This window comes from Siphateles boraxobius, unplaced genomic scaffold, assembly GCF_051911475.1.
Source record: "Siphateles boraxobius isolate OS27281-9 unplaced genomic scaffold, OSU_SipBor_1 130, whole genome shotgun sequence".
Taxonomy (NCBI): Eukaryota; Metazoa; Chordata; class Actinopteri; order Cypriniformes; family Leuciscidae; genus Siphateles; species Siphateles boraxobius.
Window position 1 is genome coordinate 29739920 of NW_027508734.1, and position 18163 is coordinate 29758082.

At 38.9% G+C, this 18163-nt stretch overlaps 1 protein-coding gene across 1 annotated transcript in view; it reads left to right on the forward strand.

The window, feature by feature from the left end:
* The window catches only part of ncapg2 (non-SMC condensin II complex, subunit G2), a 29593-nt gene extending 11579 nt beyond the window's left edge, over nucleotides 1-18014 (forward strand). Inside the window, exons 11-27 of the mRNA XM_077229222.1 lie at nucleotides 3493-3672; nucleotides 4145-4297; nucleotides 4451-4673; nucleotides 4816-4910; nucleotides 5572-5745; nucleotides 5881-5951; nucleotides 6352-6505; nucleotides 8924-9097; nucleotides 9521-9631; nucleotides 9982-10110; nucleotides 11874-11973; nucleotides 12159-12349; nucleotides 12534-12674; nucleotides 12992-13095; nucleotides 13181-13281; nucleotides 17578-17677; nucleotides 17790-18014. Of these exons, the coding sequence (XP_077085337.1) occupies nucleotides 3493-3672; nucleotides 4145-4297; nucleotides 4451-4673; nucleotides 4816-4910; nucleotides 5572-5745; nucleotides 5881-5951; nucleotides 6352-6505; nucleotides 8924-9097; nucleotides 9521-9631; nucleotides 9982-10110; nucleotides 11874-11973; nucleotides 12159-12349; nucleotides 12534-12674; nucleotides 12992-13095; nucleotides 13181-13281; nucleotides 17578-17677; nucleotides 17790-17859 (2271 nt within the window). The 3' untranslated portion in view covers nucleotides 17860-18014. The remainder of the gene's footprint in view (nucleotides 1-3492; nucleotides 3673-4144; nucleotides 4298-4450; nucleotides 4674-4815; nucleotides 4911-5571; nucleotides 5746-5880; nucleotides 5952-6351; nucleotides 6506-8923; nucleotides 9098-9520; nucleotides 9632-9981; nucleotides 10111-11873; nucleotides 11974-12158; nucleotides 12350-12533; nucleotides 12675-12991; nucleotides 13096-13180; nucleotides 13282-17577; nucleotides 17678-17789) is intronic.
* The last annotated feature ends 149 nt before the right edge of the window (nucleotides 18015-18163 follow it).

Consider the following 18163-nt stretch of genomic DNA (forward strand, 5'->3'; position numbering starts at 1 on the left):
TTATGCGCATCCCGAGCGCAGAATGATGCGCTTGAAGCAACACAGTCGCAGCGCGCAGCTCTTTCAAGTCCGCATTGAAAAGTTCAAAGCACAAAGGAAAGACAAATTGATGCGTATTATACAGTATTTATCTATGCAATAGTTTATTCAGCCTTTTCTTCTAACAGTTTTAAATTTCAGTTACTGTGCGCGTGAAGAACAATTATAGTGCTCTGCTCTCCAGTGTTGTGATCTAAAAGACACACGGTAGAAAGTAACATGATTAAGGTACAGCAATACAGTACCGCAAGATAGTCCTTTTATGCGAAACCATAGAGCTTTATCTACAGATCAAGTGTAATATTAACATTGAATCATCTTGGAGAGAGTTTCATCATTGACTGTCGTAACCGAACGCGACGCCCTGTTGAATGCTGAATGGAGAATGCGGAGGGAGGGACAGCCGCAGCGGAGGACTTAAATATTCATTGTTATCTCACATTATATTATAGAATGGCTTCAGAACACTTATAATATAGTGCACGAAAACCTAATGGTGCTTTATAATGCTTTTGTGGGGCTTAACAATAACACAGAATAGTAAACGCACAATATCGGATTTGGATCGACCTCGTCTGACCGATACCCGATCCGGCAAAGTATGGCAGTATCGGAGCCGATACTGATACTGAGTATTGGATCGGTGCATCTCTACCACGTACAATAAGCATGCCATGTCAGGGGTGTGGACGGAACCCCAATTGCATTGGCACATCAACTGCCTCGAGTTGCTAGCAGTATGTCTCGCTCTGAGCCGCTTGAAAAGGCCTCTACAAGGCAGGGACGTGCTGGTCCGTACGGACAACACTGCGACCGTTGCGTACATCAACTAACAAGGTGGTTACGCTCCCGTTGAATGTAGCAACTCCCCCGCCATCTCCTCCTCTGTAGTCAGAAGTATCTGAGGTCGCTTCGAGCCATGTATGTCCCCGGTGTGCTCGACCTTGTAGCCGACGAGCTATCACGAGCTGTGCTCCCGGGAGAATGGCGACTCCACCCCCAGGCGGTTCAGCTGATCTGGAGAGAGTTCGGGGATGATCAGGTAGACCTGTTTGCCTCCTCAGAGACCTCCAATTGCCAGCTGTTTTACTCCCTGACCGAGGGAACAATCGGCACGGACTCACTGGCATACAGCTGGCCCCGGGGCCTCCACAAAAATGCGTTTCCGCCAGTTAGCCTACTTGCACAGACCCTGTGCAACGTCAGGGAGGACGAGAAGCAGGTCATTCTGTTGGCTCCCTATTGGCCCACCCGGACTTGGTTCCGAGAACGCATGCTCCACTCGTGCCCCCATTCCTCTGAGGAAGGATCTTCTGACTCAGATACAGGGCACCCTATGGCACCCTCGTCTTGACCTCTGGAAACTCCATGTCTGGTCCCTGGATGGGACGCGGAGGTTCTAGGTGACTTACCCCCAGAGGTACTTAACACCATCACTTCTGCACGGGTGCTGTCCACGAGACGTGTGTACGCCTTGAAGTGGAACCTGTTCGTCGAGTGATCTTCTTCTCGCCGAGAAGACCCCCGAAGATCTTCAATACGGTCCGTGCTTTACTTCTTGCAGCAAGGGTTGGAACGAAGGCTGCCTCCCTCCACCCTCAAAGTACATGTTGCCGCTATTTCAGCATATCACGACCACATAGATGGCAAAACAGTAGGAAAGTATGACTTAGTCATCAGGTTCCTTAGGGGGGCGAGACGATTAAATTCTCCTCGACCCCCCTCCATACCCTCTTAGAACCTTTCCCTGGTGCTTCGAGCACTTCAGGATGCTCTCTTTTAGCCTTTGTCAATCAGCAGACTTAAAGCTTCTCTCAATGAAGACTTTGCTGCTGGTTGCATTGGCCTCTGTCAAGAGGATAGGGGACCTGCAGGCATTTCCGGTCGACGATTCGTGCCTAGAGTTTGGGCCGGTTGACGACCAGTGCCCAAGGTTCCTACCACTCCCTTCAGGGACCAGGTAGTGAACCTGCAAACGCTGCCCCTAGAGGAGGCAGACCCAGCCCTGACTTTCCTCTGTCCCGTTCACGCTCTACGTCTGTACGTGGACAGAACTCAAAGTTTCAGAACCTCAGATCAGCTCTTCGTCTGTTACGGAGGCCAGCAGAAGGGAAAGGCTGTCTCCAAGCAGAGGATGGCCCACTGGATATTGGATGCCATTGCCTTAGCCTACCAAGCACAAGGCGTGCCCTGCCCGCTCAGGTTGCATGCTCACTCCTCGGGAGGCGTTGCATCCTCCTGGGCGCTCGCACTTGGCTCATCGCTAACAGATATCTGTAGAGCTGCGGGCTGGGCAACACCGAACACGTTCGCTAGATATTATAGCCTACGTGTAGAGCCGGTCTACTCCCGTGTTATCACTCTAAACGGGTAAAAGCACAGAGAGGTCCGGCTCTGTCGGCTTGCTGCACCCTACTGTGCAACCTTATTACTCCAGAGTGAAAACCCTGTTGAGTCCTCCAACACCCTTGGCCCGGACATGGCGGAGCGTCCGGGTCTAGGCTGGGTCCCATATGTGTGACCCTACGGGGATCCCACATTGTGTATATTTCTCCACGGCTGCTTCTTACGGAAGTCTGTGTCTTTCCCTTGGGCTAAGTCACCCAGTATTTCATATGTAGTACAACCTTTGGGCTAGTCCATATGTATTTCCCACATAACTCCTTCGAAGAAAGTGTCTTCCTCCTTAACAGAAAGGACACGCTTTCCCAGTGTTATCCAATATATCACTGTATGGGTAATCACAGAACAACACTGAGAGATACACTCTGTGTAAGCCCTCTCCTATCGTCCTTCCAGGCAGGAAGGAGTAGAGGCTTGCACAGGGGGCGCGATGGGTTGCAGCAGCTGTGGCGTTTTGGTAGAGTGACCGAGTGATAGGGAATGTCTCGTTTAAATATGGTAACCCTTGTTCCCTGAAAGAGGGAACGGAGACGTACGTCCCGTCGCCACATCTGCTTTTCAGGCTTGGCTCCTCAGCAAAAAACTGAAGTGCAATCAAGCCTGTTGCTCATTATATACCCGCGCTGTGATGCTGAACAGCTGATGCAAATGGTTCCATGCCAATGTGCATTGGCTTGTTTAGTTTCACTCGAAGTAGATTGGCCTCTCTAGCGAGATTCCTATTTGTCGGTCATGGAGTATGCCTCCGTTCCCTCCTTCAGGGAACGAGGGTTACCATATGTAACCGAGATGTTCTTTTAGATTCTTTCTGATTGGGGAGGCTTTCTTTGCAATTGTAGTATCATGGTTAATGTAGTTTTTCACAAGGAATTCCTCGGTTAAACATGATCATTTAAAAAAAAAGAAAAAAAAGTTGAAATAATGCAGTCTAATGGCTTAAAAACCCGAACCCGACTGTTGCACTCAATAGCAGTAAAAATATAAATATATCAACTAAAAATATATCACTAACTTATACGGCTATCAAATTGTCTTTTTGTGTCTCTATAGGCTCTCCTTGATGACCCCCAGCCCCTTGTGCGTTCTTCAGCAGTGCTCGGAGTTTGTTCTGTCCTGGCTAGTTGCTGGGAGGTCATACCCTCCACTGTCATCACTGACCTCCTGGAGAAGCTCATACTACAGCTGGCTAATGACACAAGCTCTCCAGATGTCCGCTGCTCCGTCTTCATGGTAAAACCCCTGACTGTCTCTGTCACTTCAGAAAAGTGATCAGAGAGAGAGATGTGTAGAAATTGCTCGGCATCTTTCCAGCTTTGCCGTAAAATGCCATTTAAAGCCATTTACTGCTTGAGGAAAGACACTGTCTTCTGCTCTGTGATTTCAGTGTAATTTGTTAGTTTAAGAGCTTCAAAGTAACAGGCTTTTTAGTGGGACTGGTCATACCCAATCATTAATTTATTAGAGGTTAGCAGTGCTTACGAAATCATTTTAACCTGAAAGTTAAGTTAAATTAATATGTTCACAATTAATTTGATCGTTTGTTCTTATAATGTTTAGGGAAATAATTATAGTTTTAAATATCTCAGCGGCAGTAAAATACTAGCTTCAATTTTTGTGTAATGAGATGTAGAACTCTATGTTTTTCATTCTCATTTTTTGTGCATGACTAAGCCTTATTATAGGGTGTTTGTTTGCTCTGCAGTGCATGTCTATAATTCTGGATAACAGTTTAAGCCATCCACTCTTGGAAAAACTGTTGCCTGCATTGAAGAGTAGCCTCCATGACAGCTCTGAAAAGGTGCGTGTTGCCTTTGTGGGCATGCTCCTCAAGATCAAGGGTGTACGAGCAGCCAAGGTAAGAGTTTACACCAAAATGTATTTTATTGATATTATGTCACATCATTTGATCTCTCACTAAATATGATGCCTTTAAGTTAAAAATGTTAATTTAAATGAAATATTTGTGGATTAATTTATGCCTATTTTTTCACTCCTTGTTATTCTACAGTTTTGGAAAGTTTGTACCCTCGAGCACCTGCTGGTTCGATTGGAGATGGACTCTCCTCCTGTCTCTAAGCGAATTGTCAATCTCCTGTTTAACTCATTCTTTCCAGTCAACCAACCAGAGACTGTCTGGTGTGAGCGATGCGTCACCCTGATTCAGACAAACCCTGGAGCAGCTCGCAAATTTTACCAGCATGCCTATCTGTACACAGCTCCTGCTAATATAGGTTTGATTGCTTTAGATACTCCAGTAAGCTTTCTTAATGTAAATTCTGTTTTATATTGTTGTGTTGATTTACCAGGGTTTGGTTTTGTCATTTGGAAGTACAGTATGTGTCACTATTAACTCAATGTGCCTTTTCTTTGTAGTCAAGCTAATGCTGGTGATCCGAAAATGTCTGAATGTGTGCATTCAAAATGCAGGAGATGATGAATTTGTGTCTAGCAATAAAGAAAACAGCACGGTGAGATTTCGTATACACTACTGTTTTAAAGTTGTGGTCAGTAAAATTTTTGTTTGTTTTTAAAAGAAGCCTCTTATGCTCATCAAGTACAATACAGTAAAAATAGTAATATTGTGAAATATTATTATCATTTAAAATAAATGTTCTAATTTAATATATTTTAAAATGTATTTTATTCCTGTGATGATAAAGCTGAATTTTCAGCATCATTACTCCAGTCTTTAATGTCACACTTTCAGAAATAAATCTAATGTGCTGATTTGCTGCTCAAGAAACATTTCTTATTATTATCAAAGTTGACAACAGTTGTGCATCTAGATTTTTTTGTGGAAACGTTATACTTTTTTTCCAGCATTCTATGATGAATAGAAAGTTCAAAATAACTTTTTTTTTGTGAATTTTTATCAATTTAATGCTTCCTTGCTGAATAAAAGTATTAATTTCTTTTAAAAACATTCAAATGACGTACATTTTATATACTCTTTGCAAACTGAATTTTGCTTCCTTTTTACCATATATCGGAAATATATTCTTTTAACAAGTAGAAAGACCTCTTAGCATTTAGATTATGTTTTCCACAATACCCTAGACACTGGCGAGCAATGATGGGGAACTTAAAACAGCTATAAATAATAATGCTTATGTTTGTCATTGTCACTAGATGTTGGAGGATGTTCTCTCAGTGCAGGACACTGCCTCCATGGCCAGCCTTCTGGAGATCCTCGTCATTCTTTGGAAAAGTGTTCAGAAATCTCTTATGGCTAACCAAGAGGCCTTCAAGTACACCACGTCAAAATTTGCATCTGTTCTGCCCCAGTATCTAAAAATCTTTCAGGTAAGAGGCACATTCACACACAGGGAACCAAAGGGCAATTCAAAGAGCAAAGCTGAACACTGTAATCACATCATTAGAGCTGACGCAATATGGTTGCAACATGAAGCTGTTGTCTATGTATATGTGTTTGTGCAGGAGGAGCGGTGTAAAGCCCCTCTCATTCTTCTAGCATCTTTACTTCCTGCCACTGCTGTTCCAGCTCTGAGGTTAGTAGGACTCTCCCCTTGAACAACCCCTAAATGCAGCTCACATTGTTAAATGCCCCATTTTAAAGGAATAGGGCAGCCCAAAATGAAAACACATTCTTTGAGAGATTAATTTTCTAAAATGTCATTTTTGGGGAAACTTCGTGCAAAGAACAGTTCGATGAAGAAAATAGCTTTTCAAAACTTTCTTTCCTGCTAAGCGTCTTAACACACTTGGCATGGTGTCTCAGCCATCTCCCAAGAACAGCAGGTTGGCTCAAAAGTGAATTGCCAACTCTGATTCCCATTTTATCCGAAAGACGTCCTTTAATGCTGGTGGGATTAAGTGTGTTTTCAAGGCTTTAGAGCGATATGTAGGACAGTCTGGGTGTACTGCATGATTGTGTGTTCCTCTCTGCAGGAGTAAAGTGATGTCTCACTTGAGGAGTTTGAAAGCCGGCACCGCGGTGACGGCATACAGTCAGTCGGTGGAGTGTCTCTGTAGCTGGGGGCAGATCAGTCATATTGTGGAGCTGATAGAGAACTGGCTTATGGAGGCTGCACCTGTAAAAGAGGTAAATGTTGTGTAAAGTGTCCTTGTCCAGGGCTCTAGACTAACATTTAAGAGCAGTGGCACTAGTGCTTCCAAGTTCTAAGGATGGTAGCACCAGCACCTGATTTGGTTGCACCGGGATGGTGGGGGCTATTAATAATACATGTTTTGTCTCTTGGAAAGCACATTTGACAGTAACTTGAGTTGACAGTAGCAGTAGCTTGAGCAGGGAAGCAGATGTACATTTATTTTCTTTATAATAAATAAACTAACATTAACAGCCTAATTTTTAAAGGATAAAATTGAAATATGCTGACTGACTCTAATCTTATTAAAATTGGTCTTCCATGGTATTATACATTTGTAGATAATGATAGCCACAGGTAGGGCTGGGTATCGAGGCCGATACTTTTTAGGCACCGAACGAAGTGCCTCGATACCATTGAGTATCAAAAAATGAGGGGTACCTGAGGGGTTAATCTTGTCAACGTCAGTGAAACAATAAGCATGCAGTATGTATGATGTGCCCAAAACAAGTGCTGGTGATTGGCTGTGTCGAGGCATAGTTTACGCCGGCTTGATGGCAACAGCACGCGATGCAATGAATGGCGCAGAAGAGCACCGCGTGCGCCGCATGTGCTGTGTAGTAAAGGGAACCGCACGTCTGCGCCATTCATTGACGCAGAACATGCAGGATTCATATTTAAATATTGCTTTTGCGGTTTAATATTCTCACTTTGACAACATTTCATTTGAGAGAAACGATCATCACATCACTGAAGCAACCCGTCAAAATAAAAGTTTGGTTTAACTTAAAGAAACTGCGATAGAAGTATATTACTCTTGCACAGTATAATGTACATCTTACTACTACTAATACTACTACTACTACTACTTGTAATAATAATAATAATAATACAATTATTATTAAAACACATTTTCTTCCATGTTCCATATTGACAGTAAACCTGTTGTGTAGCACTTGTTTGCCAAAAAAATTTAAGAGCTTGTTTAATTTTCATTTGAATGCAACTTTATTTAAAAGAAAATTAATGTTTTATGCCTTAATAAAATAAAAATAATAACAACATAACACATTTTTTTTTAGAATTTCTAAAAAAAATCATAGGGCCCTATTATTGTATACAAATGAATCAATTAAGTTGTTTTTATGAATTAAATTAATTAGACATGTTTTTGAATAAACCATTAAAATGGAATATAGACAAAATAAAATGGAAAGCACAGAACTGGGTAAAAATAAAATTGAATTTGAAAGAATAAAACACATTAAGAATGTAATTTTTGTTAAACTGTTAATAAATTGCTGTTAAATTGAACAAGTTTCATTATTTAAATGAATTACAAATGCTTTTTTATTAATAACATTTAATTTGATCATCCAGAAAAATTAAAACGGGGGAAGAAACGGAATCCAGGAAAATTAAAACAGAATTAACTCACATTATCTTGTAAAGTGTGCTTATCCTTAAGTTTGGCTGCATTAACAGTTTAGCTTTCTCGTTTTTTTCCCCTATTCACATTAATGTTACAACCTCTGCTATAGCATTATCTGTTCTTAAAATTGGTATAAAAAAATTATCGTTTAGGAACCGGTGTCAAAGTCATGGTATCGATATCGACATTTTTTATAATGATACCCAGCCCTAGCCACATGTAAAACCATGCATGGCACTTCATTATCATGGTAAAAACTGTATGGATTTTATTTGCCATGAAAAACAGTAGCCTAAACACATTTAGTATAAATACGAATGCACAAAAATAAACTACTATAGCTTAACAAAAAATACAGTCATTATTCCATTACACCATTAATAAACAGGCTACACGTCTACATTAATAATAAAACAACCTTTTAATAAACAACCTAATAATAATAACAACCTATTAATATCTCACATTTCTGCAAAAATACCATGTTTACAGTTAGTGTTGCTACAGTAAATCCATTGAAAAGGCTCAGTGTTTCTGCTGTTTTGCGCATCAGTGTGGTTGAGGATGTCAGTGCTGTTTCATCTGTTAAACTAGTTTAAACTACTGAGACATTTATAGTTTATATCTGAGAACTCTGCGCCAAACCTGGACTCATCTCATTGGATCTCACAGTGCTGTTTTAGTGGTCGCATGATTGAGACCTGTCAGCGCGTAAATGCACTGAGCTGATAAATGGTCCATGTAGCCCCGTTCAAACGAGCAGTGCTGTTTCGTTTTGCTTTTGACCTGTTTTCTGTTTAAGGTTTTTCATACGCAACAGAAATGGCAGCGCTTATCATATTGGATGTGGCACTAGTGCAACCTCTAAGAAAATTTAGTCGCACCGGAAGAAAAACAGGTTTCAGTCTAGAGCCTTGTTGTGGGGGTTTATTAGCTGTTTATGGTGCTTTTATATCCTTTATGATCAATCTCTGATCAATAGGGTGATGAAGATACGACGGGCAAAGTGCATTTTGATGGGCTAGAAGAGTCAAAGCCAGATCTGGGCTTAGACTATCTGGATTATTTGCTCCTTCGCCCGAAAACACGAGACTGTCTTCTCACGCTGCCGCTGGATCAGATCAGACCGCTCCAGAAGGCCCTCAACAAATGGAAGGTACCTTAGACATGAGGTTTGATGATTACCATTACTCAGAATTGGTGCAAGCGTACTTGTATTGCGTGTCATGTTATTGCTGTCATTAGTTACAAAGTAAATATGGTAATTGGAGGTTTTCAGCAGTCTTTGAAGATAATGGTGCACGGAGCTGTTTGGCTAAATGTCGTGATGTTTTTGTGCATATTATAATAATAAAAGCACTGTGAGCTTAGAGAAGTTTTGTTATGCTCAAGGGAAGTTATGTTTACTGAGGTTTTTAGATATTACATACATTTTTTTCTGCCTCAACCTTTGGAAAAGATAGAGCTTTGTTTTCTTCTCCTTCTTTGGAAAAGTTTTTAGGTTATTTTTTCTGAACTGAATCCATAATGTACCTTTAATTCAGAACTATTGTTATTGCTCTTTTGTTTATTTGTCCAGTCACTGCTGTTCTCCTCTCTGAGTGGATCAGAGGTCAACGTGGCAGTCATTGAGACAGCGCTGAGAGCTTTTATCTTCCATGGCAGACTCAGTATCCACCTTCAACACAAAGTGAGTATGAGTAGCCGTAACCGCATTGCATGAGCTTTTACACACCAAACAAAGCAATCATTCACTGAACTCACTTAGACAAATGATGTTATTGGGAAGTGAAGAGAGGTTTAAGGGAAATAAGTTTTCTCTCAGTACATAAATTCCCAAGCACTGAGGTGACATGACACAAATCTATTTCAGCAGTTGAAGCAGGTCATAGGATCTCAAGCCAATACTACTGTTTTGACGTTCTGTGCTGAACTGTGCAAATGGTTTCCATTATAGACATAACTGAGAATTCATCAACTTCAGATGTTCTGTAAGCTCACAGAAACTCAAACGGTTTCTGCACGTTTCTGATCCTACAGTACCCAGAGGAGCGGGAGTTCCTCAAATCCCTGGAGCATTCTGTGTCCTGGGTTGAGAAGAGAGTCCTTCCTTTCCTGGCCAACTCAAGCAGTGAGCAACAGCTGTCTTTAAGCAAGAAGACCGTAGAAGTGAGTGACATGATTAGGGCTGGTCCGAATAGCATTTTTTGAGCTTCGAAGCTTCGGTAGTAATGAACATTGAATATTCGAAGCTTCGGAATCTCTATAGCCTATGTCTGTCTGTCCGTTGCCTTTTGATTATTTCGAGAACCATTCATTCAAACGACTTCACAAGGGAGTGCAGTGTCGTATTTGGTGCAATATAGATAGACAGGCGAGACGCGATACGTTCAGAATTAATAAACTACAGAACAGCGCGGGCCGGATGCACGCGCGCCTAACGTGAGCAGAGCTTATATGCTCCGAGAATGGACACTGCACCAGTGATATAAAACACACACAGGTCTGTTAACTTAAGCAATATTTTTAATAAGGTAGTCTAATATTTTTCTCACTAACAAATTACTGACAAAGTAGGGTAGATTTAAATAAAGAAGTGGCGCGCCTCATGCATGCAGGGCTTATATGCTCCGAGAACGGACACTGCGCTAGTGATATAACACACGCACACACACACACACACACACACACACACAGGTCTTTTAACGTAAGCAATATTTTTAATAAGGTAGTCTAATATTTTTCTCACTAACAAATTACTGACAAGTAGGGTAGATTTAAATAAAGAAGTGGCGCGCCTCACGCATGCAGGGCATATATGCTCCGAGAACGGACACTGCGCTAGTGATATAAAACACACACACACACGTCTTTTAACTTAAGCAATATTTTTAATAAGGTAGTCTTATAATATTTTTCTCACTGACAAAGTAGGGTAGATTTAAATAAATAAAAACGAAATTTAAATAAATAAAAACGAAATTTAAATAAATAAAAACGAAATTTAAATAGAGAAAAACGAAATTTAAATAAAGAAAAACTAAATTTAAATAAAGAAAAACAAAAAATAAACGTGACGTCCTAGTAAAATCTCAAAGTTTCCTATATTTAGCTGTAGATTAATTTAGATTGATAAGGGTAAAAAGGATAATACATTTTGTTTCTATTATTCTATGTTCCACAATGTCAAAGCAACGCAGCTTAACCCAAAATACAAGCTCATGCATGCACTTCTGTACATACAAACTCCGCTGTTCTGCGCTCTAGTCAGAGAATACTCCCGTTGCAGGAACACATTTAGTAGTCCAAGAAGAAGCAAATATATTTATTAAGTAGATATAACAAAGTTATATTTTAAGTATTATATTTCACCAGATATTATAGTGTAAAACATATTCAAGTGCGAATGAGAACCGTTTCGAGGGGGATGCCAGGTGTGCAACAAAAAAAAAGAATATTCGAATGTCACATTTTCAAATCGAATACCAACACACCGAACGAATATTCGAATATCCGGGTCCAGCCCTAGACATGATCAGTGGGAAAGTAGTTCTTTTTTTTCTTTTGGCAATTTTCTTTTCTCATTTTATTTAATATATATCAGTAAGAATTTTTTTTCTATTCATCGAAGAATCCTAGAAAAAATGTAGCGCGGTTACTAAGCAAAAATACTAAGCCGCACAACTGTAATGATATTGATAAGAATAAAAAATGTTTCTTGAGCACCGAATCAGCACACTAAAATGATTTCTGAAGAATGTGACACTAAAGACTGGAGTTATAGCTGCTGAAAATTTATATTAAAATAGAAATAATTTATTTTAAATTGTAGAAAAAACAACACACGTGTCCTAATTTTAAAATAAATTGTGCAGACACATGCTTTTTCATTATATTCCTTTGATTTATTTCCCCTCTTGTGTCATTGTCAGAGTTGTTTAACAGTGTGCACGGATGTGCTGCGGGTTTCTGTAGGAGACAGTGATTTCAAAGACCACTTACTGCAACACATTGTCTCTCTGCTGCAGACAGGTGAGTCCTTAAGTATTCATACTAATCCAGGGCCGAGTGATAGTTGCATAAATCTGACCTTTTTTTTCTTCAGTTTGATAAATGTACATTTAATCAAGATGTAATATGTCTGACCCCTTCATGCTAAATTTTACAATAGCATAATGTTTTATCTATCACAATTGTGTGTATGTGTGTTCATTTAGAGAAAGGATATATATGCTCTCCTCATGTGCTCGCTCTGCTTACTGAGGTGGCACTGGGCTGCCTTTCCCATAAGGCTGAGGGGCAGGAAGATCAACTGTTGCTCACTATTCGCATTTTGACCAACATCTTCCAGAAAGTTGTGGAGATCATAGCTCATCGACTGCGTAAAGACAAGGAAGAGGGTCAGGAGGTGAAGCCTTTGATAAGAGACATTAAAGTCTTCCTCAAGCACTTTCATTTCTGGATGCGTTTATCAAACCTTTGTGCACATATGTACATATTTAAACTGAATTTCAAATTTGGCTGGCATTTCTGCCTGACAACATTTCTTTCTAACACTTCATTTCAAAATGCCTTTCTGTATCTGTGTTTAGCTGTGTTGCTCTTCTGAGGAAGCTCTCCATGAGTTTCTGCTGGTGACTAAGTTTGCTACTGAGAGGTCAGAGTTTATCACAGGAGTCTTCTCATCTCTCTGTGCAGCAGTTATTATTGATATCAGCCGCACCTTGCAGAAGGTAAATCCGCTAATAATTTATTTTTGTATTGCTGTTAGTGTGATTTTTGGGTGGCATTTCTTCCTTGTCTTTGTAATTGAAACATTTGTTGAGCTCAATGCTATAGCATTTCTTTGTTCTCGGGTGTAATGTTTGACAAAATGACTGATAAAAAATAATTGTTTTTTTTCTCGAGACAAAATAAAACCACAAACAGGGTGGAAGAGCTGTCTAAAGCCTGTCTATACCATGTATAAAAATAAGTTAGGATAAAATAAACCAATTGAGACACTGAAGAATGAATGTAGAAAACAGAAATGTAATGTTTCTACATGCAGATCTCTCATGTGGAAGAGGTGTTGACACCAGAGACAGTTAATGACCTTCCACATCTATCGAACACCATACTCAAAGTGACGCTCAGATCTCCTGCTGTTACCAGGTAATATGAAACACCAGCTAGAACTGAAAGCCCTGTATTTTTACTTAAATTGAACATTTCTGATTGATATTCTGGTATGTTCTAGGTTTTTTCTGTCTGAAATGAGCTCCTCTATAGAATCAGAGGCTATCGATAGTATCACACAATGGGCTGCAGTTGCACACATTCTGACCGTCATCAAACAATGTGAGTTTTTTTGTTGCTCTGGTCATTTTTAAAGGTATAGTTCTAAAAATCAATATAGTTGGAATCACTTTAAGATCCAGGGCTTAAAAAAGTTTCTTTCTTTTTTTTGAGGAAGACAAAATACAAATATCCAACATTCGCTGGTGAAATATTTTGTAACTACATTGGAACTTGATTTTGGAAAAATGTTATTAATGTTAATATAATGACATGCAAGTGTCTGCCCATACATAAAGCCACAATAGTAGCTTTTTCAACAAGGTGTTTAATCATTTAAAACCAATTCTAACCTTTCTACACTACACTAGTTCTACACTAACCTGCAATTTTCGCTGGTTTTTGGATATAACTTGCTATGGTAACATATCCTCGGATAAATTCCTGCAATCCAACAGCTAATGCACATTGCCTTGCGACTCGAATAGGATGACTTGAAAACTGAGCGTGGCCATTTCACTCACGTTAGATGTGTCAACGTCACATTTCCATAGGCTGTACTATTTGAATTCATGATTAAATGACTTCCTTGGAATTGAATTCCAAATTAAAATCTTAAACAGAACGATAAAATAACATTATTAACCGTTTATTGATCATTTCAAACAAGCGTTTCTGTTAAGAACATTTAAACTTAATTTCATTTTTATGTTAGTTAAAGGGATAGTTCACCCAAAAATGAAAATTAGCCCATGATTTTCTCACCCTCAAGTCATCCTAGGTGTATATAACATTCTTCTTTCATACGAATACAGTCGGAGTTATTAAAAAATGGCCTGGCTCCTCCAAGCTTTATAATGGCAGTGAATTGCTGTTTCTGTTTTGAAGTCCATAATAAAGGTCTTCTGAAGCAAAGCGATGCGTTTGTGTTAGAAAAATATCCATATTTAAAACTTTACAAAGTAAAATAACTAGCTTCCGGCCAAACGAACATACGGATTCCACTTAAGTGTAAAGCTCAACTTATGCAAGTAATGCAACATACTGCTGATATTTACGCTACACCATGAAGCAGTACGCTACTTCTGACGTCATACGTTGCGCATTTGTGCAAGTAGACTGCATTTGGCCGGAAGCTAGAATTTTACTTTGTAACGTGTTAACTATTAATAGTTTTCTTACACGAACGCATCGCTTCGCTTCAGAAGGCCTTTATTAACCCCCCGGAGCTGTGTGGAGTTATTTTATGATGGATGGATTCACTTTTAAGCTTGGAGGAGCCAGGACATTGTTTTAAATAACTCTGATTGTATTTGTCTGAAAGAAGAATGTCATATACACCTAGGATGAAATCATGGGCTAATTTTCATTTTTGGGTTAACTATACTTTTAAAATTGTTTGTTTTTCTTTACTTGAACTGGTTCAGAGCCCTGTTTTTTTCCAGCTGATTAATGATAAAAATGTTAACATTCAATCAGAAGACAGAACTGCAGCACAACACAACAACATCTGCTGGTGTGGACGCTAATATAGTTATCCTTATAGTTATCGTCCTTGGTCTGAACGGGGCTTTACTTGGTTCCAACACCTGAATATTTGATAGTAAAACTTTAAGCATTTTATAGAAAATGATTCCACTAGACATTCTGAAAGACGTGCAATCACAATTAATTTTACACTATCCAGTACTAAAGCATACAACAAGTCCAGTTGAGTTGGACTTGGAGAAGAAACACAAATGATAATGAGTGTAAAAAAGAAACAATCCAAGGCACTCTTCTTCAAAATTATTTAAAAACTGTAAGACTGGAGAAACTGGAAGACCTGGAAGAGAGGGCAACTCTCTGAAAAAACAAAGGAAATTAACATTTGAATTTCTCTCTTGAGCACCATTCGAGAAGCAAGTCTCACCTAAGCAATCCTAATCTACATCTTTTACCCTTGGCCCCCATTCGCTCTTTGTATCATGCTGAGATCACCTGAAATTCACCCAAAAATCTATATGGGTTTATGTGAATAATTATAATACAGTATTACACATATTTTACATCATTTGAAATGTCTCAGTGCGACTGGTACAAAGGTCTCATTTAAGAAGTAAACCAAAAGGTGATAAGGTATTTAGTTTAGAGATAATTCGCACACAGAGTGTGTCTTCCAGGCAAATGGCATCCTGCTCTCAAAGGTGTAACCTCTGAATTCAAATTCTCATTGTTTGCAAATGTTTCCATGTGAAAAGAAGGTCTGTCTATATAATGAAATGCACCGAGAGGCTCGGGGCGATTCCGTAACCTAGACTAGCCCGTGATGCGAAGTGTAAGCAAAACACTTTGCATCATGTATTTTATAATGTCATGGTATTGCATCTTCTCTCTTTATTCCAGAGCATTTGATGTTTGTATCTATTATTTCTATATTTATCTATTATAGTTGTATCTATTATGAACTGATTATGCAATTCATACTTTGCAGTCACGTGACTACCATGGATACCTGGCGGGCAACAAATGCTGAAAAAACGGCAAATTTCCAATACTAGCCTACAATCAATTATATAGTGAGGCTATTTTGTTTCCATAGCACATTAACAAAACGTTTAATGACACTAATAACACTAAAAATAATACAATTACTAAATATTAATAATATCACTAAAATGACAAAACGATTTTTTACTGTCAAGTCAAGAAAAGTCATCCTCATTTATATAGCGCTTTTAACAATGTAGATTGTTTCAAAGCAGCTTTACAGAGATAAACATATAATTTAAGGTAACAGAGATTGGTTTGGTTTTATAGTGGCTCTTGAAAAATGTTTTTTTCCAGCTAAAGTTAGTTTTGATTGATTCACTTCCGTCTAAATGATCATTTGTTATTAAATTAGGGGCCGCTAAGACGACACCGTTCTCTCTAAACAGACTTTAAACGTGAACCTGTGATAGACGCTGATGGCGTTCACATGCGCATTAAGAATTTATTCTATAGTTATGTGCGTTTGAATATATGTGCGCAGGTTTGTAATTCCTTACTGAAAAAGTAAGGATTTAAATGTAGGTCCACAAGAGAAATATTAAGCCAGTAAATTAAGATAGAGAAGAGAACGCAGCGTTAATGCAGCGACAGATGCTTAAAGCTCAGTCCGTTTCTACTTTCAGGGAATGAGCGCGTTTACATGCACGTTCTTAACCCAATTATGCTGAATAATAGTGCATCCAATTGCACAATAACTATCTGGCATGTCGTTTACACCACAAAACACCAACTTTTGTATATTAAAACTGGCGACGTCCTGGCAAGATCCTTGATTAGTTTACTGGGTTTCCTTGCTAGAGAACGACGTTCTTGCCCGCCAGCCAGTACTTGTGACGTCACATGCAAAGTATGAATTGGCATGATACATTTATCTGACATAATAAATTGTAAACATTTGATTTTATTCTAACTGGCTCTGACATTGTTTTCAGTAAAGAGTTAAAAAGAATAATCAAATATTCGGTCACATTTAATGATGCACATATATCATTAAAGGGATAGTTCGGCCAAAAATGATATTTAACCCATGCATTACTCACCCTCAAGCCGTTCGAGGTGCATATGTCAATCTTGTTTCAGACGAACACATTTTCAGTTATTTTAGAAAATGTCTTAGACCCTTCAGTGGATATAATGTGAAGCAATGGGGTCCACCTCCTTCAAGTCCCAAAATGTGCATACATCCTTCACAAAAGTAATCCATCCGGCTCCAGGGAGATAAACGAAGGCCTTCTGAGGGTGCGGTGTTGTCGTAAAAATATACATATTTAAAACTTTATAAGTTATCACCCGTGAACGCGCGTCGATCGTTGCCGGAAGTCAGATATTTTCATTTATAAAGTTTTAAATATGTATATTTTTACGTATATGTTCATCTGAAACAAGATTGACATATGCATCTCGAACGGCTTGAGGGTGAGTAATGCATGGGTTAAATATCATTTTTGGCCGAACTATCCCTTTAATACCCTTTTCATTTATACACGAGAAAAGACAGTAACGCGCAGAGACCTTCACCCGCTGACCGGATGCCTCTGTTGGGCCGATTGAGCCGGGCTTACAAAAGCCTTTATTTACTGGCTATTTCATAATAGAAAATTAAAAGATATAGGAAAAAGCAACGGGTCGCAACATTGGATTTTTTCTTTTTTACACTTATTTGAATTCCCGACCCCAAAGAGAAAACATCTGACTGAGCACCCTGGACACTTTTTTGTCCTATTTTAAATGATATTAAATTAGACTTGGTGTGATTTGTTTCTGTGATATAATCCTATAAATACATGATTATAGTACATTTCTACTTTTCTGCTTTGTTTATTACAGCTGATGCATTTGTTGTGGAGTTGAAGGAAATTTCTGTGTCTGTACGCAGACAAATACAAAACTTTTACATCTTAGCAGAAAATTCGGACAATATACAGAGGTAAAAAAAAAGAGTCATATTGTGAAAGCATGCTGTCTGTGTCCTACAGTATACACAATAATAACTGTATGACTGTTAATGTTGCTTTTTTTTCTCTCTCTCTCAATCTTAGGACCATCTATGAATCCACTATCATGATGCTGAATGACATCCTAAGTCCATGCCAACAACCAAACAGTTAAACGGGCAAGCTTATAGTTTAGAGCTTTTGCATACTCGCACAAAATACATTGTTCACTTTTCATTTTCTCATCTGTATATTGTGTTGCATGTCTCTTCATATGGATGGATTTGTATACAAGGGCCTTTACTATATAAATAAGCAAGACTATATATATATATATATATATATATATATATATATATATAAAACGTCTTCACTAAAAGCAGTGCTCACACTGTCCATCACCCTTGATACTTCAACATTTTATTTTATTTTGTTCAGTTTTAAACAGTTATGTTCTTGTATTGCATATAATTGTAGAT